General features: G+C 42.1%; 1 protein-coding gene and 1 non-coding gene across 4 annotated transcripts in view; one reads left to right on the forward strand and one right to left on the reverse strand.

The window, feature by feature from the left end:
* Nucleotides 1-11,352, reverse strand: part of tcf12 (transcription factor 12) — a 94,119-nt gene extending 82,767 nt beyond the window's left edge. For all 3 annotated transcript variants that reach the window (XM_042344069.1, XM_042344068.1, XM_042344067.1), the window contains exons 1-3: nucleotides 11,171-11,352; nucleotides 9,094-9,186; nucleotides 8,096-8,168 (exon numbers count right to left, since the gene is read on the reverse strand). In XM_042344069.1, the coding sequence (XP_042200003.1) occupies nucleotides 8,096-8,168; nucleotides 9,094-9,165 (145 nt within the window). In that variant the 5' untranslated portion in view covers nucleotides 9,166-9,186; nucleotides 11,171-11,352. The remainder of the gene's footprint in view (nucleotides 1-8,095; nucleotides 8,169-9,093; nucleotides 9,187-11,170) is intronic.
* Nucleotides 11,353-22,956: 11,604 nt separating this feature from the next.
* Nucleotides 22,957-23,028, forward strand: trnav-cac. The gene has a single exon. It is a non-coding gene; the product is annotated as a tRNA-Val (tRNA).
* The last annotated feature ends 1,855 nt before the right edge of the window (nucleotides 23,029-24,883 follow it).

The raw sequence follows: 24,883 nt of genomic DNA on the forward strand, positions 1-24,883 counted from the left end.
AAACTTGCCCAAGGTTTCACCCTGCTGGAAATCAAACCGGGTCTCTCGCTTGCGAGGTGAGTGCTCTACCCACATAATCTTGTGAGCAACAAGTTTGAATTTGTCCACGAACATGTTGCGTTTTCTACATTTGATTTGAATAAATTCTAACTCAAACTGGGGGCACGGATTCTTTCCACATGGCTCCTGCTAACGCTGTAGATAAAAGCCCTGACTGGTAGGGTGGTCACAGGTAGACAAGGAGCAGGAATCTTTAGCGGGTTAAACTCTAGCAGTACTCCAATGGTCACTCTGCGGTTCCCAAGCCTTGCTCCTCACAAACCAGGGCCTAATACTTTCCAGAATTAGTTAAGCAAAGAGAGTGTGCGTATTCCATTCCAAATGCAGGGAAACCTCCACGTGTATATGGCACACGTATGTGGAAGTCTGTCTGGTTCAGATACTCTGAAGCATGCTGATGGTTTTCCACACATTTCAGACACCCGACTGACCAAACTAAAACATTCAAATTAGAAGACAACTCTATCTGAACAGCCACTGCCAACCTCCGGCACACAAGTTGCGCAATGGCAATGCCAAGAAACAGCAACAAAACACAACCCAATTATCACCTACAACAGGGAACAGGGTGCACATCGGCAAACACAATTATACGAAACCTTTGCACAAAAACACGGAACAGTCATGGAATTTGGGTAGTTGCAGTGAATTCTGCTGCTTCTTCAGCCTCGCATGGAACAAAGTGAAAGTGTAATAACTAGCTTCAGCCCCCATGTGGATTTATAGCATCTCTTTGCTTCCCCCTTAACGCAGTTCAAAGGATTGAAATCTCCCTCACACCGCTTTATTTGTAGGCAAAGGCTGAGATATGCAGTTTTGTTCAGCACCCACTACAGGCAACGAGATGCTAGGCATCATGTTAATCAATTAACATTAAGCAGCGCTGCATGACTTCAGAGTGTCAGCAATTGTGACATATGGGATTGGGGGGAAGCGAGTGAATAAGCTTCAACTGGAAATCTTGCACTACAATTTGATCTGAACACACAAGCGACAACCTTCTGAAGCAAAGAGTTGACGATAAATGGACACAGATAGGAGGTTTGTGATGGGAGTACAGCAGAGTTGGTCAAATTACAGCATGCAGCCAACAAGTTAGCTATCCCTGGATGAGAGGATTTCAACCAGGCTGATAGGAGGATGACTAGAATTGCTCTCAATGCCTGTGATCCGGAGGGAGGTGAGGAAGTATTAACTGGAATTCCCGGCATAATAGTTAGCTAATAATGCCCATTGGAAAGTGTACACATGGACCCCAAGATCAAGCTCATCTGCAATGCCCTCATTCTCTGTGCTCCCTCCCAAACAAACAGATTATATACAGGAGTCTGGGAAGACTCGCAGCTTAAATCCCCTATAAAGTCACAAAACCGCAGACGTTATTACCAAGGCAATTTAAATGTTGCATTAATATCCTGCAATGTCAGTTTTGTCATCAATGAAATAATTCACACATCCGAGTTGAATGAATGAAAACAGCGCACAAACTAAGGTCAGAGGCCACAAATTAATTGTGCTTCTTACTCATGCTCTCCAAACTATAGTATTACTAATAGTCATTTCAATATCCTGTAGGACATTCTTAAGAAACTAAAAGACCGAATGTGAATATTCTTTCTACAGAGATTTACAATGATGTGAATTAATACAGATTTTAAAATAGCTATTCCTTCTGGTTACTTCCCATGGTCTATTTTGCATTAAACAAAAGAAACTTATGGATAAAAAGATATGGAATTAAAATTGCTGCTCATTATGATGCATAGGTCAACAGCAAGCAAAAGTGCCACGAGACAATAACACAAATATAGATGCTTCCCGTAGCAGCAATGATGCAGAGCAGAAACTCACCTAAAAAAATCTCACTTGATCAATCAACTCCCAAATACAGAATAAAAGTAGTCTTGTGAAATTTTGAATCATTTTATAAAGATAGAAATGGGAACATGATTGAAGATTAACTTGCAACTTCATTTTTTTAATAAAAAAATCAATTTTACTGGGATTTGATTCAAGACCTGAAACGAAGATAAATAGGCGGACAAACCAAAACACAGTGTATACAGAAACTGCACTGAAGTAGTTACCTTCATTGTGATGGTATACAACTACACCCATTATACCATCTAAAGGTACAGAACTTACTTACTGATAAATCAGTTCTTTAATACTAAATGAGTTTCTTAGAATCTAATAGACATGCAAGTTGGATTACATTTTTTTTCAAAATAGTTTGCTGCTTCAAGCCTTGCTATGTCCCATATTCACCAGGTATTGCTAAATAGTTATGTCTGGTTCACATTTTAATGGACTAGCAGTTTAATACCATCCCAAACAAGTCTGTTTTCAATTCCCATAGCTGCCCTCAGTCCTGACCCTCCTTTCCACCTGTAAAAACCTAACCTTTGACCATACAGAATTCTAAAGATATGTATTCTAGAAAGCAAGACCAGATGGACACAAAAACATTTAAGCAGCAAAAGCTAAAAGACAGCTTGTTTAAAAATCTATAGTTAAGTCCACCTAATCCAAGATGTATATTTATAACCACAAAATTGTAATGTTTTCATATTTAAGGAGTCCTTTGAAATCAAGACGCTACGAAAGATTCACGAGCTCTCTCAGCTACTGCTTGTCTTCAATAAACCACAATTGCTATGGCAACATCATGTTCCTCAGTAACGAAGTCTGAAATGACCTATGACACATGAATGAAAGATGTCCAAACTCTGACTGAATCATCCCTACAGCATCAGACACATTGTCATTTGAAGACACCAATTTTCAGTTGTGGGATTAGAAAGCATTGAAACAGAATTTGCCAGTGGTTAAAAGGTCGGGTAGGTTACCCCAAAATAAACAGCTGCTTCCAGTTAAATAAAATGCCTCTGACATCACAAAACAGGTGTCAAAGCTATACAGCCCTGTGATTCAAATAAGGTATTACAGGTATGAAGTTAATGCACAAACAATACAAAACAATTCAAAGATTGTGGGTGACGCTTTTTGATGTAAATTTCTGAAACTCAGTGGCACGTACTTACAAAGATTTTATGTTTTATGATTTATGCATCTACCCACTGGAACAACATTTCCATAAATGAAAGTAGTCTAGCACAACACAAGACCTAAAAAAAAAAAAATAACCCCACCACCAGTTAAATAGTCCTAAAGGATTTTTTAAAAATTCTCATTTGAATGCAAACCAAGCAGGAACGAAACATTATTGCAGTATGTGATTCACACCACTAAGTGGTGCTCCTGTAAACTTCCATATTAAATTTCAAAGTGGTTAGGACAGCCCATTTCAATCAATACATGATATTATTGGTCTAATATCGTGTACTTGGTTTCCACATAATGCAACCGAGTTACTGAAAAAAAGCTTCCACTAAATTAATAAGTTCCAATACACTTAGCCTATGCTTACACCTAGGTTTGAGCCATTCAAAACTGATTATTTGCTCAACCTCAGATGCCCATCAAAACTCTTTCACAAACTCTTGCTCAACTTGACAGCTTACTTCAAAATTAAGAGCCTGTTGAACAGCAGATCAAATTCCAAAATCAAATTTCGCTTCACCTTTCCAGTAAAATATTCTTCTGTCATTAACTGTCACAGACAGGTGCATTTGTCCCTAATGGTCAAATAGGTATTTGCAGCATCTTCCAAATTTGAGAGGACAAACAGATGTTATTGTACCGGTTGTGATGTTGGGAAACAGTAATGCTTTCAAAGTCTGCTTTCTACAACATCAAGTACTTCATGAGGACACATGCCACTGATTTGCAATTTACAGTGGAAAGATAAGCCATCAACAATAAGTTCTGCCTTAATTCCAAAATGAACAAAGCAGGCACTGATCTTGCCCCATTGTTAACTCATTGTAACAGATGTTACAAGCACATTTTACCCAGCCTTTGATTTACTGTTTATGATAGGCAGCAATTTTCTGGAGATGCTGGCATCATAAACAATCCAGTGAATAAATAGACAACTGCAGTGTTTGAAATATGCAGCTTTTCCAGAGACGAACTCTACTTAATTTGACATTTATCATATTCTGGAATCTTGACTATCAGTTGATTTCTCTAATAGAAGATGTGAAAAGCACTATAACAAATGCAACGATTATTATTTATCAGTATTATAATAAAGGGCTCATCAAATTTTGGTTTACATCAGTGTCATCAGCTCTGCTCTCAAAATTGTACACGTTTATGGTGTGATGTGGATCAAAAATGGTCAATCAATACTTTCAGGAATGATTACCAACAACCCATGGGCTGTGCTGAACTCACCAAAATTGAAATTATATGACTTCTCTCTTTTCAAGGATCTCAACACTGTAGAATTCCTCCTTCAACAATCTAAAGTTTTTGAAACCAAGATTACCATCAGCAAACTATAACTGCGGTTTAGGTTTTGTCTTCCACTGTTAGATCCACTTGGTGAGTTCACTTCTGAAACACTATGCGGTCTCCATATCGTATTTCAGATGCAAAATAATTTTAGAGGGCTACGAGATTAATTTCAGAATGGAGGAGAAAGAGCTATGATGAAAGACCCTAAGGCTATTCTCTTTTGAAAAAACTGAGGAGGAACCTGATAGAGCTGTTAAAAAAATTAGAAAAATTGTCTGCCTGCCATATTGAAAACTTAACGAAACATAACATTGCTTCAAAATAACAAAAACAAAGTCAAGAAGAATTTTACTTTTGTAAAAGTGAAAGAAGCAAACTTCCAACACAGGTGTTGGAACGGGGAAGTATGACTTTAAAAAGGGCTTTAAAAAGACAAGTTTTGGGAAAATAAAAGGATTCTGGGTGATTCGATCAGGAGAGATACGAGAAGTCTCAAAGAAATATTTTGACAAGTTAAATGAACCAATGATTTACCCCTGCCTAGAAATATTATTACTTTGCAACCATGGATATGTTCTTTATTGTGGAAACTTTTATCAGCTGCTGAAACACACAAAATGTTACACCACTTGCCAGTGCCTTGAACAGCATTCACCAGAGTCACTGTCAGTTCTTTACTTTCCACTTAGCAATGTAAACAGAGCAGGATCTTAGTTCCAGTTTGCTCCCTCAGGCCATTTGAAAAATGATTCTAGAATATCCTAAAATCTGAATGGCACATCAGTCTTCTATCCACATGTTAACCCAAAGAAAAATTCTTCCATTATTTAATCGAACTCGTACAAATTCCTGATGAGGTTGGTAAAACAGTTCATATAAGATCATTTCCTCCCTAAAAAAAAGATTGCTGGAACATTTTCTTCCAAAAAATGCAAAAAAAAATTAAAATTCACTTCATAAGCCAGTTACTTGAGGGAAATGTACTCAGGTTTCAAGGCTGCTTTTGCAGGTTAAAATCTGGAGGTTTTGCAATCAAAAGGTCTGAATGTTTGGTCTACAGAGCAATTAACCCCAAATGAGGAATAGGAGAGCAAATAATGAAGACAATATTTGGTCTTCCAGACCATTCCACTGACTATTTCATCAAATACAATACAAAGCTAGAAATGTGAACAAAATGATGTTCCAATTTAAATACCTTTTATGTGACTGTGCAAAGCAGTAATTACTAACAGTACACCATCAATGGTCATTTAATATTCTTAAGAATCTAATGCATTAAGTACTGCAAGAAAATGCAGTATATGCAATGCATTATAATGCATTTCAACATTTAAAAACCCAATAATTTGAAATAAGGGCACTGTGAATGCAGAAACATTGACTGGCCATCATGCCCAGTTATAGCACTGTTTCGGATTTTATGGACCCCAATCACTGTGTTATAATTTGTCTCTAATGTACTAACTTATCTAACAAATTAACCCACGTTTGGATCCAGAACATCATAAATAGCTGGACTACCTGGTTTTATGCGGTTTTTTTCAAAAAAAATCACTGCAAATGATTCTCAATCAAAACCTTAAGGATGGTCAAAAAATCATTTAAACTTAACGTTGAAGTTTAAAGGGTCGTTTAGAATCAGCTGCTAGAAAAATGGGAGTTTTGTGTGCAATCATTCATTCATATTGACTCAGTTCCAAAAAATCACCCACCGGAGGTGGTTGCAGGAGCAGGGATCAAAATCACTTCCAACAGAAATTATACACTAACTACGCAACATAAAAAGGACATTAGATGTCATAATAAATCAGATATTTTCACACAGTATAGAACATGTCCAAAATCAGCATCAATGGATTTCTTTCTCCTCTTCCCCCCCTCCCCCTTTTTGCAGTTGTGCAAAGAGTGAGGTTATCTGGTAAGACAGTCAAGCTGAATATTTGTGATGAAAGTAGAGCAATCCATGACCTTAGGTTTTGCTCTCAGGAACTGGAATATATATAAGCATTGCAACAAATATCATAACCCAAGACAGAAAATATCAGAAATTCAGTCACCTGAAGCCCAAGAATTAAAATGCTATCAAGTATTCAGAGATATCCACAAATACATTTAGATTTTGTTTGATAATGGGACAAGGGAGGGGGTTTATGTTCATTAATCATCAGTTTACTTCACATCCTTGATGCATGACGTTTAAACAAGAGGATTAAGAGTGACATAATTATTGAAGATTGAATTCCAGATTAACCCATAGTTTAAAAATATATAATTATTGAAAAAACTGCATCAGATAGCTAAAATATAAATGTAAGGATCAAAAACATTTCTTCAATCAAATACCAATTATGCTCATCAATGACTCTATGAAGGTTCTGTCAAATAGTGTGCCTATCCGGATAAGCATCCCCTCCCACTGTGCAGCATATTGCAAAGAAAATCTCTCGTCAGGACTAAGGAGTCATTAAAAAGCCTGTTTAATAATGATCCAATATTTTCCTGCATATCAAACGTGTAAGGAGACAATATATATAATCTATTACAAATTCTATGCAGAAACCACAAAACATCTACTTTCCCACATAAACCCACATATCCCCAAACAATGCAAACATTTCTCATGAATCTAAGATTTTGCTCAGTCCATAAATTGTTCTCAGAATCCATTGCTATACTAATTCCTCTCATCACAAGCCTAGTTAGGTGATGAGCTCTACTCCCAATCTGTCCCAAAAATACAAGAATTCATCCAAAATAAACAAGAGACCAAACTATAATACAACAACAAAATTACCTAGTTCTTATCAAAATTATAACTTCCACAACCTCATTGGGAGTATCAAGCCTTAAAGCTGTATTACAGAAAGGAATCCATCACTTGAACACTGACCTCCCACGTCCACTGTAATCTCACTACATGTAACACTGTAAACCCCATATTACTACGACACTATATCCAGTTAAATAACCAATACATTGTACCAAATTAATAAGAACCGCACTGCAGTTACAACTCACAAATGAGATCCACTGCATCAAACATTACAATTTAACCCACTCAACACTGAATGATTGAGGATTCCAAAAAAAAACTACAATTTATTAATCAATCTAAACGAATAATCTTTGGACTATGATTAAAGCAACTGCCACAGATTCAATGAAATTTCAAAAACAAAATTAAATTATTTAAAAATTCGACCACATTGTCAAAAAAGCACATTACACATTATATATGTTCACATATATAAAAGTATACCGATAAATTCACACTACAAGATATTGATTTTTATTTCCTACTGAACAGTAAAGATATTCAACAATGGCTTCCCACTTACAATCTTTACACTACACCCGTTTGAAACTTCCCGAATTACGATTAGCTTCACGGTAAAAGGTTTAATTGGGCCAAATCATTTTGGACACAATTGCGATTGGGGGGAAAAAAAAACACACACACACACTTTCCAGGGGGTTCGTGCAATGATGGCATTCAGACTATTTCTACAATAAACGCACAAACAAACAAGAAAGGATTTCTGCCCAACACAATTAGAAAAACGATTTGGCGAATTGTAAATATTGACAATACCAAGATATATATATATATATTATAAAAACTGGCCACTCTATAATTTGTACCCATTGATATTTCATTCAGTCTTACCTGAACCACTAAAGTGACTGCTGGCGAGCGTGATTGGTCCGTTTTTTCCGCTGTTAACAGGGGGAGAAAACATCTAAAAGGAAAGAAAAAACGATCCTGATTAATTATTACTGTTCGAGACCGGCTTCTGAAGTTACATTGTTACAAGCGCTGCTGCTGATAATAAAACACATCCTTTTACAATGAAAACCGACCGAAGTTTCTCATAAACAAAACAAGGCTCCAATGTGTGGTGCACATGTGTAGATGCAATCAAATGAAACCCGATGTTCAAAAAAATAAGCTTTCTTCACAACACCTCCTCGAGACAGTGTTACACACCCACAATTAAACAAACTGGATTTGCCTCAACCGCCTTTTCCCTGTTTTATTCCTCCTCTGGAGAAAAGCACTAAAAACCATGGATGCACTACCAATGCATTTTCAGGGTGAGGGGTGGAGGGGGTGGGGAGGGGGGAATGGGGGGGGATGGGGAGTTGATATCTAGTTTTTTTAAAAAAAAGTAATACGGGACGATTGCTTTACTCCCCCCCCCCTCACCCCAAAAAAAGATTTAAGTTCTTGCCAATAATTGAGGTTATCTGAGAATCTGATCAGTCGCAAAGCCAGAAGTGGGGACAGTTATTTCCACTTCAGTTCAAAGCGCAAAAACAAAATAACTCCACAGTGAAAACCTGAAGCTGGGGCTCAGGTGAATGAATGGTGACTGGAACCACACCACAACAACAACAACAACACACACACCGTCCAAATCATTTCTGAGTGAAACACGTTTGCCCCCCACACCCACACCCCCCCCCAAAAAAAAAAGTACTTAAGTCTAAGGCAATTGCATCAAACTTCAGGTGACTCCTTTCCACTAAAGCTGGACTCAGACCCTCGCCACACTTTTGAAGACATGGCAAGTGGGTGATAGATATTGGGGCAAATGGCAATAAAAAAAAGAAAGCCTCCAAATATTATTATTATCATCATCATCATCATCATCATCATCATACCGCACTAAAATCCAGCAGATCGCTCAATTCCTTGTCTGTTCCTATAACGGCCATCCGCTGCTGTGGATTCATCTTGATTTACTCTCACTAAACCTAAGAACAAAAGATACAGTTACAACGAATTACTGAAACGTTGGGGGAGGATTTTCTCTCTCTCTCTCTCCTCTCTCTCTCTCCTCTCTCTCTCTCTCTGTGTGTTCTCTTCTCTTTGCTTTGCTCTCAACAACAACAAAAAAGCTCGTTTGGGAAGGTTAGGGTAGGGTGGGGTGGGGTGGGGATAAAAAAAAACCTGCAAAAAAAAAAGGTGGTGTGGGGGGGGGGGGGGGGGAATGGGGAAAAAAAATATACACACGCTCAAAAAGAAAAGTTAAAAGGGGTTGGATGGGGGGTGGGGTGGGGGGGGGGGATAAATTCAAGGGGCAAAGCTACTCACCCACCGAGCGAGACACTCACAAAACAAGACAGACAGACTCCAGTGAACTTGTCGTGCAAAAAAAAACACTATCTACCATCCAGGTTGCAAACACAGACACATAGACCTGCCCCCACCACCCCCTCCTCTCCTCCCTTCTCCCCCCTCTCGCCTCTGCAAAACACAGGGGGGTGGGGGGTGGGGGGGGAGTGGAGGAAATTACTGCACAAGAAAAGGTGACAAGGCTCACTTTCCACACAAACAAAAGACCAATTACTACGACCTTCCACCAGCAACAAAAAAGCCAACAATTATTTATGTACTTTTTTTTGGATTGGGGGGGGGGGGAAGGGGGAGAGCGTGAGGGAGGGAGGGAGGGAGGGGGGTTGAAGAGAAGAGGGAGAAAAAAAACACAACAACAACCACAACAACCCCACAACAAAAGTAGTAGGTAAATCATCAGTATTAGGTTTTGCATAGAAGAGTCTCCAGGGGTTGGGGAGGGGGAGAAGAGAGAGAGAGAGGGAGAGAGGGAGGGAGGGATGGAGGGAGGCGGTAAGAGAGAAGAAATAAATGTCGCCTTTGGGTTATGTTATAGTAACTCTCTCTCTCTCTCTCTGTGTGTGTGTCTCTCTCTCTCTGCTTTGGTTTCTGTTTTGGAGGCGACTGTGAGAGGTTGGAGGTGACCCGCGCCATCCATACCCGAACTGTGTCTGTGTCACAAATATATAGTACAGAATGAAATGTGCGCGTGTGAGTGTGTGTGTGTGTGTGAGTGACTGTGTATAGGAGTGTGTGTGTGTGTGTGTGAGAGTGAATGTGTGTGTATAGGAGTGTGTGTGTGTGTGAGAGTGAATGTGTGTGTACAGGAGTGTGTGTGTGTGTGAGAGTGAATGTGTGTGTACAGGAGTGTGTGTGCGAGTGAGTGTGTATAGGAGTGTATGAGTGTATAGGAGTGCGCGTGTGTGAGTGTGTATGTGAGTGAGTGAGTGTGTATAGGAGTGCGTGTGTGTGAGTGTGTATGTGAGTGAGTGAGTGTGTATAGGAGTGTGCGTGTGTGTGAGTGTATATGAGTGTGTGAGTGTATCGGAGTGCGTGTGTGTGTGTGAGTGAGTGTGTCTGCATAACAGAGAGAGAGGAAACAGGGTAGAAAGCGGTGTCAGGGTGTCCCCAACACCATAACCCCCTCTCTCTGTGTGTCTCTCATTCTCTCTCTGTCTGTCTGTGTGTCTCTGTCTGTGTGTCTCTGTCTGTCTGTCTGTGTGTCTCTGTCTGTCTGCGTGTCTCTGTCTGTCTGTGTCTCTCTGTCTATGTCTGTCTATGTGTCTGTCTGTGTGTGTCTCTGTCTGTCTGTGTCTGTCTCTGTCTGTCTGTGTCTCTCTGTCTCTGTCTGTCTGTGTGTCTCTGTCTGTGTGTCTCTGTCTGTCTGTGTGTCTCTGTCTGTCTGTGTGTCTGTGTGTCTCTGTCTGTCTGTGTCTCTCTGTCTGTGTCTGTCTGTGTGTCTCTCTGTCTCTCTCAATGCCCAGTCCGGCCTCGACCGCTCCTCCTCCAGTGCTATTCCTCTCCCCCACAAACACCCCCCACCACCACCCAATAAAAAAAACACCAACCCCCCCCCCCCCCACTCCTCACTAACTTTAACCCACTCCCTCCACTTCCACTGACCTTCCTCTCCTCCCGCACATCCAAAACGCGTAGCCCGAGGAGGAGCAGTGAGTGAGTGAGAGAGAGAGAGAGAGAGTTTGGCCTCTGTGGCTGTTCCCGTTGGGTTGGTTTGGGTTGAGCTGAGCTGCTCTCGCACTCGCCGCGCTACCAACCCTCCACTCCTTCAGGCAGACATATTTTTTTTTGGCGGGGGGGGCGGGGGGGGTGGTGGAGAGCCGCCTCACCACTGTGAACCAAAAGCACCGGATCCCTCCGCGACGTCCTCCCCTCCTTGAACCTGAGCCACAGCCACAGCAGTGCACACAGAGAGAGAGAGAGAGAGGAATACACAGAGAGCAGTACACACACACAGAGAGAGAGGTACACAGAGAGACAGGAATACACAGAGAGAGAGAGGAATACCCAGAGAGAGAGAGAGGAATACACAGAGAGAGAGAGGAATACCCAGAGAGCAGTACACACACACAGAGAGAGAGAGAAGTACACACACAGAGAGAGAGAGGAATACCCAGAGAGCAGTACACACACACACAGAGAGAGAGAAGTACACAGAGAGAGAGAGAGAGGAATACACAGAGAGCAGTACACAGAGAGAGAGAGAGAGAAGTACACACAGAGAGAGGAATACACAGAGAGAGAGGAATACCCAGAGAGCAGTACACACACAGAGAGAGAGAGAAGTACAGAGAGAGAGAGGAATACACAGAGAGAGAGAGAGAGGAATACCCAGAGAGCAGTACACAGAGAGAAGTACACACAGAGAGGGGAATACACAGAGAGAGGAATACACAGAGAGAGAGAGAGAGGAATACCCAGAGAGTAGTACACAGAGAGAGAGAGATATACAGAGAGCAGTACACAGAGAGAGAGAGAGAGAAATATACAGAGAGAACAGTACACAGAGAGAGAGAGAGAAATTCAGAGAGAGCAGTACACACACACACACACAGAGAGAGCAGTACACAGTGATAGAGAGAGAGAGAGAGCAATACAGAGAGAGCAGTACACACAGAGAGAGCGAAATACAGAGAGAGCAGTACACAGAGAGAGAGAGAAGTACAGAGAGAGCAGTACAGAGAGAGAGAGCAGTACACAGAGAGAGAGAGAGAGAGAGAGACCAGAGTAGTACAGAGAGAGAAGTATAGAGAGTGAGAAGAGTAGTACAGAGAGCAGTGAGAGAGAGATCAGAGCAGTACCTCGTGCGCTGATGGCAATAGGTGCGCTTTAAATCACAAACCACATCCACCCACACACATACACCACGTACATATATACACACACACAGGTGCAAGTTACTGTTTTATTGATTAAAAAAACGGGGGGGGATTGACAGCCTCACTGCAATTTACAATTTGTCGTTTTTTTGCTTTTAAAGCTCCTTTGGAGGGGTGGCGGAGTGGGGTATTGGGGGGGGAGGAGTGGGGAATGGGGGGGTGGGGGGAAGAGTAGGGCATTGGGGGGGAAGAGTGGGGTATGGGGGGGAAGAGTGGGGTATAGGGGGAATAGTGGGGTATGGAAGGGGGAAGCGTGGGGTATGGGGTGGATGAGTGGGGTATTGGGGGGGAGGAGAGGGGTATGGGGGAAGGAGTGGGGTATGGGGGGAGGAGTAGGGTATTGGGGGGGAAGGAGTGGAGTATTGGGGGGAGGAGTGGAGTATTGGGGGCAAGGAGTGGGGTATTGGGCGGGGGGAAGAGTGGGGTATGGGGGGGAAGAGAGGGGTATGGGGGGAGGAGTGGGGTATTGGGGGGGAGGAGAGGGGTATTGGGGGGAAGAGTGGGGTATGGGAGGAGGAGTGGGGTATGGGGGGGAGAAATGGGGTATGGGGGGGAGGAGAGGGGTATGGGGTATTGGGGGAGGAGTAGGTATTGGGGGGAGGAGTAGGGTATTGGTGGGGAAGGAGTGGAGTATTGGGGGGAAGGAGTGGGGTATTGGGTGGTGGGGGGGAAGGAGTGGGGTATTGGGTGGGGGGGGGAAGGAGTGGGGTATTGGGTGGGGGGGGAGGAAGGAGTGGGATATTGGGTGGGGGGGGGATCGCTGTTGCCTCTCACACACCCCCACCCCCCCCACTCCCCCCCCCACCACCCCGGAGGGAGAACGTGTGTAAAATGTTTTGCAAAGCAACGAAATGCCTCGACACATCGACACTGAGCGGAGTGAAGGATCCTTTGTTTGCGGTGGGAGGCGGTGGGAGCGGTGAGGCGGCCCTGTCTGTGTGCGTTGCCTTCTTGTCACTGAGTGACAGGAGATGACTTGCTGGGGGTGGAATTACACGCGTGGCCAATCCGAGGTTATCTCGCTCCTTGGCTGTGCCAACATGTAATGCATGTGTGTGTGGTGTGTGTGCGTGTGTGTGTACAGTGTGTGTATGTGCATATATATATATATAATCCTTGCATTTGATATAATTCCCAGTAGAGATGTTTATCAAAGTATAAAACGTTTCACAATAACACACACACACACACAGATGCAAAATACAAGTCAAGTCTCCAGGAATGGGTTGCAATTAGCATTCCCACCCCACCCCCATCCCCCCCCCCCCCCCCCCCACACACACACACACACAGTGTTAGCTTATTTGTTTGCTTTCCTATATATATATATAGAGAGAGAGCGAGAGAAATTTCTATATATATATATACTGTTGACATTTATTTTATTGCCTGCGGGTAAATATTTTTTAAAAAATCAACCAGGATCACAGGCATTTTTTTTTTAAAAATTGCAGTTTAGTCGTTTATTTGTTTGTTTTTTTTCAACCCCCCCCCCCCCAAAAAAAAAAATAACCCGGAAAAACAGATCAAAGCTTTGAAAATTTTCACGAGTTCAAACTTTTTTTTCTCTCTCTCAATCGGAGATCTCTTGGTGCTCTGTAAGTTAAGTAGTGGTGGGAGGAGGAGGAGGGGATGGGGAGGAGGAGGAGAGGATGGGGGGGAATGGCTTAAGACGTTGAACGATATCTCTTCATAAAATATTAATAAAAACATGTTATTATGGGACGAACTTAGGCACTGAAGTGCCCACCGTTCAAAATCTGCTCTCAAGTTCGAGTGCTTTCCAAAGGAATCACCAAAAAAAAAAAGCCTTTGAAACAAATCAGACAGTTTCATGGACAGTATTCCACAGAAATATTTACCAAAAAGTAGCAATCAAGAAAAATAAGCATTTTATTGTAACCTTTTAAATAAATATTTACCAAACACTATCAATCTTAAAAAAAAACATAAACAAACGTTCTGGTCACAAAAATGATGGGTAGATTTTTATCCCCCCCCCCACCCCCCCATTTGAGACCAGCTGCCCTTCACGCCACGCAAACAAAACATTTTCTGTTAGGATTGGGTGTTATTTATTTGCAGAAACTTGTAAACCGAGTCTATCTGCCGAAAATTGTTCCAGTTCTACTTACTTGAGGTGACAAGTTGATCTTTTCTAAAGGGGAACGCGTGATACAAGAGAGTGTGTGTGTGTGTGGGGGGGGGTGGGGGTTGGGGGTGTCGGTGAGGGTGTGTGTTGGGGGGGGGGTGTGGGTGGGGTGTGGGTGGGGGGGGTGGGTGTGGGGTGTGTGTGGGTGGGGGGGGGTGGGTGGGGGTGTGGTGTGGGTGGGGGTGTGTGTGGGTGGTGTGGGGTGGGGTGGTGGTGGGGGTGTGTGTGGGTGGGGTGGGGGTGTGTGTGGGTGTGGGGGTGTGGTGGGTGGGTGTGTGGGGGTGTGTGTGGGTGTGGGTGGGGTGTGGGGGGGGTGGGTGGGGTGTGGGGTGTTTTAAAGGGAATCTCTCGAACTCAAACAGGGATCAGTATTTCCCTACAATAGATCTTCAACCGATTTTCTTTGTGTTTTTAAAGGTGTTATTGTATTGTCTGGTCCTATCCTATTTGTGTTACCCCCCCCCCCCCCTCACCCCCATTCATCCCCACCTCCGGAAAGGCAACTGTAGCAGCGGCGATGGTTTGAGGATGGAGTTCAGAGAGGTCTGTGCTGTGGTGTAGTGAGTGACATCTTCGCGAAGCGCAACATGTGATAACGGGATTGAGAGAGAAAAAACTGTCTGAAATCAGCCCTTTAAAACCCCGGAGCCTTTTGCAGAAAGAAAAACTGCAAACAAACACACACATACACACACACACACGCGGGGAAATGCCCTCGTTTGCTTACTTTATGTTGCATTTTACGGTTTGGGTGGACAGGAGAGCCTCAGTTGCTGTGAAGCACTGACGATGACAGCAAACAAAAAAGATGGAAGTTAGGGCTCGATCCACTCCATCCCAACATCCACTGCTGTTTAAAAACCCACAAAGAGCTTTGGACAGACAGACATCAGACAGACAGACAGAGACAGACAGACAGTGTGTGAGTTGAGCGCAGCACCAGCTTCACAGTGACAGACCGCACCGCACACACTGACTGACGGACTGAGCGCCTCTGCGTTCCTCGGGGGCTTTAACGTTGTTGGTTTGGGAACTTTGATTTCAGCGTCAAGGCGACCCCCCCCAAACCCCCCCCCCCAAACCCCCCCCCCCCCACCACCACCACCACAAAAAAAAATTGACGTGAGTCCCGGGATGAAATTGGAAGCCCATCGGAGCCCTTAACACTTAATGTTAGCCATTGAAATCACGGTCTCCAAAAAATATCTGATCCCTGACTTCGATCGGGGTGGGGGTGGGGTGGGGGGGGGGGTGGGGGGTGGGGGGGGGGGGGGGGACCTGTTCTGGAATTAAAAGAGGATAAACGATTCAATAAGTTGGAAGCACCGTATAGGTAGGCAAGGCTTCAGCATAATGTCATGGTCACTTTGCTGCTAAAAAAAATAAAGAGGGCTTTTAATGACTCAGATGGTACTTAGCGAGTCTGATATTTAGGATATTTTAGCCATTTTAATGATTGATTGAATTGATTGATTGATTGATTGAATGAATGAATGAATGAATGCAACGATGATATTTTTATTGTGAGGAATAGTCAGTCCCACACGTTGTGGTTAGCAAAAGGTCTGATTGAACTATTCCATTGCTGAACTCCCCCCACCCGCCCCCCCCCCAAAAAAAGCACAGCAATCTCAATTTTTTTTAAAAAAAACTTTTATCCTCATTTTACAGCTGAAGAGCCAGAGACAAGTTTCTCTTTGGATACTTTGGATGAAGATCGACACCTGCCAACTGATCTGCGTGCAACACAAATATGTTTTAACGTGTGTACATATAGTACTCGTTTCTGCAAAAAGTTGAGCTGAATGGAACATAAGATGGTTTCAATAATCCATAGCTGTCTGTCCACAATGAAGAGCTCGATAAAAGTGTTTGATTTGTACGTGGTGTCTCGTGTGTTTTTAAATAACCCCTTAATTGGTTTAAATTTACACACAAACACACACACAACGTGAAGTTGTCTGACATTACAGTTCGCACTGTTTACCCCAGTGGTGCAGTCAGTGTGCAAATAAGGGATGTGTGCACACAAGGAGCAAATTGGCCGCGTTGGAACCAATCTAACGTATTGCTTTAAATATAACTTATTGCAAAAAACGATTGGAAATCGTACAAAAAGTCACACAAAGCGTTGTTTTCCGCAGACGTCCCCAATGAATGCAAACCAGTTCCTGTTTTAAAATAGAAACGAGGACCCCTGTGAAAGTGGCTCCGGATGAAAGTGCAAGAATGTTTTCCAATACACCTATATAATTTCCGCGAATATTTAGATCTTCAATGACAACCATTGGGAGATTTATTTCAGCCTTAAACCGTCAGGTAGCTACTGGCAAATATTTATAATAATAATAATCCTTGCATTTGATATAGCGCTTTTCACGTCCGGAGGACGTCCCAAAGCGCTTCACAGAATAGACTGTAAAGTGAATTTGTACTTTGGTTGAACAGTCGAATTACAAGAACATGGCACGCGTCCGTCTTGGTGTTGTTGATCGATAGATTTCAGTTCACTTTGGAGTCCAATTTGAAGTTGTGACAATCTAACTGTGTTCCCTTTTCTTTCCAAAATCTAATGATTCGCTGAAGTTGAAATGCTGAGCCTCTGATAAGACTATTCCTTCGAAAAGGGTGGAGGGTGGGCAGTGATGTCCTGGTGTGGTGCAGTGTCAAACACACTGTGGCTGACACCAAACGCCAATAATCTGATGCCTATGTTTCGTATGGATTCAGTGTTCGATGTCAAATTGGTTCCAATTTCCAATCGGTAGTACGGTAATAAGATTGTTGGAGGGAAGGGGCAATGACTTGATTTGATTTTGAGTTCCATTTGCAGCAAATTGCAAATCAAACTTTGATTTTTTGGAAAGAAAAGGGTACGCAGTCCAACCCAGACAAATGAGAATTGGACAGTGGATTGGGCAATGCACTGAACGTTTCTAATGATACGCCAAAGCCACTTAGGTATTGCCTAACCCTTTAATAAGGCACTGACAGCATCAGCATCCAAGGCTGCACTCTCCATCTCTCAAAGCCAGTCAGGAACCTCGGCGTTCTGTTCGACCCTGAGCTGTCCTTTCTTCCTCATATCCGCGCCACAAATGGCACCTCCCTCCACAAGTTGCAGGTAATTCAGAACTCTGCAGCTCGTGTACTGTACCGCACCAGGCTTCGCGACCACATCACTCCCACCCTCTCTCGCCTCCACTGGCTCCCCATCCCCCAGAGGATCGAATTCAAGATTGTCATCGTCACCTACAAGGCCATTCATGGCCTCGCTCCCTCCTATCTCTCCGACCTACTATCCCCCTACTTACCTGCCCGTACCCTCCGTTCCTCTGGCTCCGGTCTGCTCCACATCCCCTGCCCCAACCGCCCTACCATCAGTGGCCGGGCCTTCAGCCTCTCAGCCCCTAGGCTCTGGAACTCCATCCCCAGTGCCTTTGCCTTGCCTCCTCCCTTTCCTCCTTCAAGGCCGGTCTCAAGACCTTTCTCTTTGACCGTGCCTTCAGCTCCCCTCTCGACTCTCTACCTCCTCCTCGCTCCCTCCCTTCCCTCCCCTCACCCTGACCATTTCCCCCCTGCTCGGGTCCTGACCCAACTGTCCAGCGCCTTGGGACGTCCTCCCGACGTGAAAGGCGCTCTATAAATTAAATCTTGTTGTTGTTGTTGTTAATAACATTTAGTGCCAGTTGCCAAAGCTCTGTGCATTAGTGGTGCAGCACTTTTGGGAGCAAAGAATCACTGGTAATAAAAGGGCCATTACTCTCCTTTTCCATCGTCCACTTGATCAAGACCAAACTACGAGTGCACTTCACAACTATTATTTTTTTCAGTCCTTCACTGATTCCTGGAACATTCTCTTCCAACCCTGTATGGTCCACCTTTACCTTCCCATGTTACCAAAGTTAATCTCATGATTCTCCTGTTCCACCAAACATTGATGGATTTTCCTTGGCTCCACTCTCTCTCTCTCTCGTTCAATCTCTGCCAACCTCTCTTGGTGCATTTTATTACTTCTATGTCAATAATTTTGATGTGTTTTTTTCTTTTAAACAAAAAAACCCATCTCTCACCAAGAGAACCTCTAGGTCCTCTGCTTAATCATTGATCAGCATCCCTGCATCCAGTATCGCCCTTCCATGCTTGGCTGAGTTTGGGCACAGAGGCCAAATTGTGAAGCCTTATCTGCTGACAGTACGATTGACGATCTCAGCAAAGACCTTTGATGGAAACATGCACATGTGTGGCCAGGCTGCAGACAGGTTCAGGTGCGGTTGTGATGTTCCCACACCATCTCCCCCCAACCCCACACACACACACACTTCTCGCCCACTTCTCCCCATGTGAAACAGTTTACTGATATCCCAACTCTGGGTTCACATCTGCCCATTTGGTCACGCTCCTGGAAGTCAGGCAGGAACCTGCAAAACCATACCCCAGCAATAAGTCAGTGTCATCAGGAGAGAGGGATGGAATCATTTTCTGCAACCCTTTAACATCGCCCCAACACCTGCGCATTGCCCAGTAGTTAGGTTTGTGTGTAGACAATACTATTTTCAGTTTGAGCAGCTTTAGCTGGTAAGAGCTGAGAATAAGTCTTGCCCTCCGAAGCTTGTCAACCATCATCATTTTTTTTAAAAAAAGACAACCTCAAGGGCGAAAGGGCTGAATGGAGCCATTATGAATTTGAACCAACAATCTTCCACTGCCATGTCATCTGTGGTCAACAAATTAAAAGGCAGGGATTCTTCCCACTGTTAATCCTACAAGCCAAAGTCCCAATGGATTGGGTGATCCTAACTGGACAAGTAGCAAGAAGCTTGTCAGAAGTGTTCACAATGGCAAGGTAAGTGACTGTAGCTGGTGGAACTGCATCAGTACTCCCAACATATAGTCTGGGATCTTGCCAACCTTCTGAAATAGGGGTAAGCAGGGTGCATCCTTCAAACAGGGTATATAGTCCATCCCAGACAAATGGGAATTTCGATGCCTATATGGTATGCATAAGTAGAATTCTCAGTCGGTTTTGGATACTCTTAAGCATGGCGATAGGTTACCAAATGTGTCAAACATTCGTCTGACCAACAAAAAAAAAAGTTAGTGGATAAAATGTTAACTTCTTAATGTCTTCATTTTCTCCATCTGATCCTCCTTTGACCTTCTTAATCTTCCAGGCTACTTGTTCCACTCCCAAATCATCCATCTGTCTTCTCTTTCAGATGTCGAGTGACCTTTGTGCATTTCCAGTTTTGTTATCCACAGAAGACTAACCAGATAACACAGTCCAGTAACTGATAAAAAATACAACTACAGTAGTTTGTCCTGAAATACAGTATCTACTTCAACAAGGATTTATGCTTACATCTGAAAGAAATGCTGTAAATAATAATAGAGACAGAAAAAAAAACAATTTGTAGATGCTTGAATCCATTCCCATTTAATTGTCCATTCAACAAAATACGTATTTTACATTTCCAAAATGTGCTGCTAAATATAAAATGCCGGTGAATTGACTGTGCGTTTTGCATTAAAACACAATAATTGGGCATCATTTTCTGCTTAGATTTCAACTTCCAGTGAAATGTGTCCCGCTGTTTATTTCTGTCAATAACAAGCAGTCAAACCCACTTACAATGTATGCGAACATGATAAAAGGAATGAATATACAATGGAGCCAGATTCCTGGCACAAGTCCTCACTTGCAGTGTTGTCAGTGTGTTGCTGTTCTCGTCAGATTATTATAAGAATCCTTTGGTTTGTCCAGGTTTAAGCTACTCCACTTAACAGTGCAATTGTGTCCATGTATCAGACTCCTTGTAAACCAGAGTGGCCAATATACTAACAGTGTTGTTTTCAGCATGACTTGATCAGTGCTTAGAAAAATGGTTTACATTTTACTGCTGTGAATGAGGACCGTAAAAATCAGTGAGCGATAACGATTGTGGGCTTGAAATAAACAAATACTGAGAGTCAGCACATTAAAACGATGGTGTCTGCTACACAACACTCCCAACACTGCACACAAATATCAGTATTGTTTTTCGTAGTCACAGCTTGGCTGATCCTGTTCCAAATTTAGAAGCGCATCGTTACCATAAGATTACGGTGGTACTTTTAACACGTTTACAGTAACGCCACTAAAAGTTGCTATCGGACTCCACCGCAATCCTTTCATAACAAGAGAATAAATAAATAGATACAGCAGGAATGTTATCAATGAAAATGCACGTACCTCAGGAGACTAAACTATGACAGTGTCAGTGAAACACTTTGCAAACTTCTGTGTGGCTGTGACTTGATTGAACAAAGGTGCTTTCTGTTTCATTTTTTTTTTAAAAAGGCGAAGAAACGCAAATAATCTGCAGAGAAAAACGTGCCAAACTCAATTGAAAAATGGCTAGTAAGTGAAACAATGATGTGTTATGCTTAACTGCATGTTAGCTATATTGGCTGTGTTAATAAGTGGTTCTTTTTTTCACAAAAAAAACACAAACTTACGTTATTACTTTTGTAAACTTAACAGCTGAGAGTAACCCACTCAGTTGCATAATGGATTTGCTGAGTTCATATTAGAAATGATTTCGTTCCACCCGGGAAATACTGGAAACAGTAGGCTTTGCTTTATTACCTTTACATGTTATCCGCAGAAAGGAGAGATTTAACCCCTGGATAATTCGTTTAGAAATTCAATAACACGCTGCTCATATCTGTGGGAGGTAGAGCAAGATTGTGGATCAGAATTGTTATCACTGGGTAATTCAGTTTTCTCTTTTTTTTGTTCAATTGCCACAGATCTGTTCCATGCAATTAGCGTCACCTGTTGGCTGTTGTGTTATCGCTCAGCTGAAATGTACAGAGTCAATGCTGCAAAAAAAGGACCAGATCCCAACTATTGAGAGCGCCGCCAACTGGGCAAGTTGTCACTCACTTTGGTTTTTAGTCCTTTGCACTTGCACCAAAGATTTTCTCAGGTGAGCCACGTCTCGGTGCAAAGATTTTGTCGGTGTGGTGCTGAACCGTAGCCAACAATCGCTTTTTAAAAAAAAAACACATAAATAAATAAAATGACCTGAAGCGTTACCAAAAAGCAACACAGTTGAAGTTGCCTTTGGCGATGGTGCTTGCGCCTGCTGGAATAATACTAATATTTCTTGCGGTGGATATAGCGCCTCATCACCTCGTTGAGACGTCTCAAAGCGTCTCACAGAATGCATTGTAAAGTGGATGGACTGTGTATTTGTGGGCAAGACGGGACAACAAATTGCCCCCAGCAGTGTCCCACAAACAGTCGTGGAGTGAATGACCTCTAATGTGTGAGACTATGCCTTTCTCAAGAAAGCTGTCAAGAAATTGTGCCACAGGCTGGTCACTGTCAAAAGAGGCAGAAAATATTTCTACATTTTGATTCACTGATTAGCAAGGATCAGATTTGATGTGAACTTCAACTTCAGAATTTGATTGGGAAAACCAAGAGGTCATTCAACCTCTTCGGCCTGAGATGGCGTTTGCTCATTCACTTGGCTCTAACCTCTATACTGTACTGCCAATTTATTTCACCCTTTAATATTTTCCTCTTCTCGTGTTTACAGAATCGCCATTTAGAGGAACATAGGAAAGAATCTGTGGTCTAATGCTCCATGACAGCCTGTGGGTGAATCAATACATAAAGGCAACATGGCACCAAGCCACCTGTTTGTTGCAGATGATTTAAGCTTCGTACATCATTTACCAGCAATCTCCAACCTATCTACGTTGTGTGTGGAGGAATGTTGAACTGTGAAGGAACTCTGCAAATATTATCATTGCGTTTCATTTAAAAATTTCATTCTTGGCTTCGGTCTCCTGATTGAGCATCTAGATATTATCATTCAGTTGACCATAATTAAGTTACAGATGGGACATCTGTCAAAATGATAAAGTTAGCCATATTTCAGAAATGTTCAGCAGAGCAGTGAACTCCAGCAGTATTATTGCAAAAATGTACTTTCTAACAATCTTAAATGCAATGGTTCATTCATCGTATAGTTCTTTGAAGAACTGTAAAATGTAGAACGCACAAATATATTTTTTTAAAAAGTACAAGCTGCTCGTTTAAATCTATAAAGGAACAAAGATAAGCATGTTATTTTGATTAAAAGTTCTGAGCTTTCTTTCAGTGAGCAATGCAAGTCACCGAAACAAAGTGCACATCTATCTCTTAATCAAAATAGTTTTACTTCCCTAACCCAGGGATATTGAAGTCAATTAAAGTAACACCTCCAACAATACCCCCAACTAAGATCAACTCATTCACTACTGACTTGGAACTATGAGATGAGTAAACTGAACAAGTAAGCTTAGATAGAGGTGGAAGCATTTGGAGCCCTGTAGCTCAGTGGTTAGAGCGCTCGCCTCACAAGCGAGAGACCTGGGTTCGATTCCCAGCAGGGTGAAACCTTGGGCAAGTTTCCTTACTCCACACACCTGATAATAATCCTTCAAAAAAATAATAAAGTTGGTCACTTCAGTCCATGACTGTTTGTGGGACACTGCTGTGTGCAATTAGCTGCCACGTTTTGCAGTCAATTCACTTTACAGTATATTCTGTGACGCGCTTTGAGACGTCTAGAAGATGTGAAAAAACACTATATGAAATGCAAGGATTATTATTATTATTATTTGCTGGTATGGCACGCTCCTTGACCTCCACCCTCCCTGATCCACCCGATGTGAAAGGCGCTGTATAAAAAATTACATTTTGTAAATTGTATGTATGGCTCAGCAGTATACACTGAGACATTGGAGAGACTTAAACCGTATATTTCTTTCTTTACCTAGTTCCTTGAAATGTTGCACAATATTTTGTGTTTTGCTTCAAGCAAGATTTTCAGTGGATTTGGCCTGTGAGTGCTACTACTTATCTGGAAAGAGTAGCTGTGATGTTTGAATATAAAACTTAGTTACAAAATATGCCTTCTGGGCTTTCAATAAAGTAAATTCTCTTATAAGAAGCAGTTTTTTTCTCTTTTTGCTGGANTTTTTTTTACATGAATTCTCCTGTTGAGCTTGAGTACATACTACAGCTGTTTTGATCTCTGAGGTATTGTTCAAACTCTGCCTGCCTAGAAAACGTAATAAATAAAGTGTGCATTTCACACAAAAAGGAAATTCATATGTCTGGTCGATAGCACAGGCTATGCAAGATGTATTATTCATTTTTTTTTACATTCTGAAACTAAAAGTTTTAAACTGGAGGGTGATACCCATTATCACAACTCTCAGTTCTCATAGTGGTGTGAGTTTCTTGATACCCTGTGCGTTTACTGTAAAATAATTGTTATACAGTTGAATTTAATAAAATTACAAAATAGTTTTTTGTACACTGTAAACATGTTATGATGGTGGATTTCATCAGTGTTGCCTTCTGTTGCAAAAAATGTAAATATTCCTTTGCATACAAGTTATTTGAGCCTCAATACAACCAAAGATGGCCCAAGACACCCCGAAGAAGTCAAACGTCAACAGTGCAGACAGGAGTTATTGTTCACCACAGGGAGAGCATTCCTCTCTTTGTGAAGCATTACAAAATTGACGATGTGTGTGAAGAGTAGTGGGATATTAGGAGAAAACAGTTGTGGATTATCTTTCAGTATCGGGAGCATTCCTACCCCTCGACTTAGAAACCCTTGTGAAAAGTTGGAAAAGACCAATTTAACTTGCCTTGTTAAATGTCATTAATGATCAGCTATGGGGGCATATTAAAAGGTTTTTTTCAAAAGGAAGTTCAGACGTGGAGCATATTAATTTGCAACCTGTCAAAATCATAATGTCAAAATTTGTAAGAACATTAACAAAGGATCACCAAACAGATTTGCGACAACCCTGAATACTATTTTAGCAAAAGTGATCGAAGGGTTAATTAAATGAAAAGGTTCTTAAATAGATGACACTACAAATGGAAATTTTACTTAGATGCTGAGGACTCCTACTGAGACTGAAGTGATTATAGTTTGACAGTAAAACAGCTGCTCTCTGTAGAAGCCAGAAATCCGCACTGTGTTACTGATATCTTTTGATAAAAATGGAGTTAAGCTCAATGATGTAGAAAGGATCAAAAGAGTCAGTGGGTTAGAACAACCACAGCAGCAAACAAAACTGCAAAGGGATCGTTCTGTGTCAGATCAGTCAAAATGGAGATACTGGCGCTTGTGTTTCTGCTACCTCAGGTTTTTCTTGTGCCCAATGTACTTGAAAGCACACGTGAGAAACCATTTATACCTAATACATTTTTGAGCATAACTTACTACT

The sequence above is a fragment of the Callorhinchus milii genome, unplaced genomic scaffold (assembly GCF_018977255.1).
Source record: "Callorhinchus milii isolate IMCB2004 unplaced genomic scaffold, IMCB_Cmil_1.0 Scaffold26, whole genome shotgun sequence".
Taxonomy (NCBI): Eukaryota; Metazoa; Chordata; class Chondrichthyes; order Chimaeriformes; family Callorhinchidae; genus Callorhinchus; species Callorhinchus milii.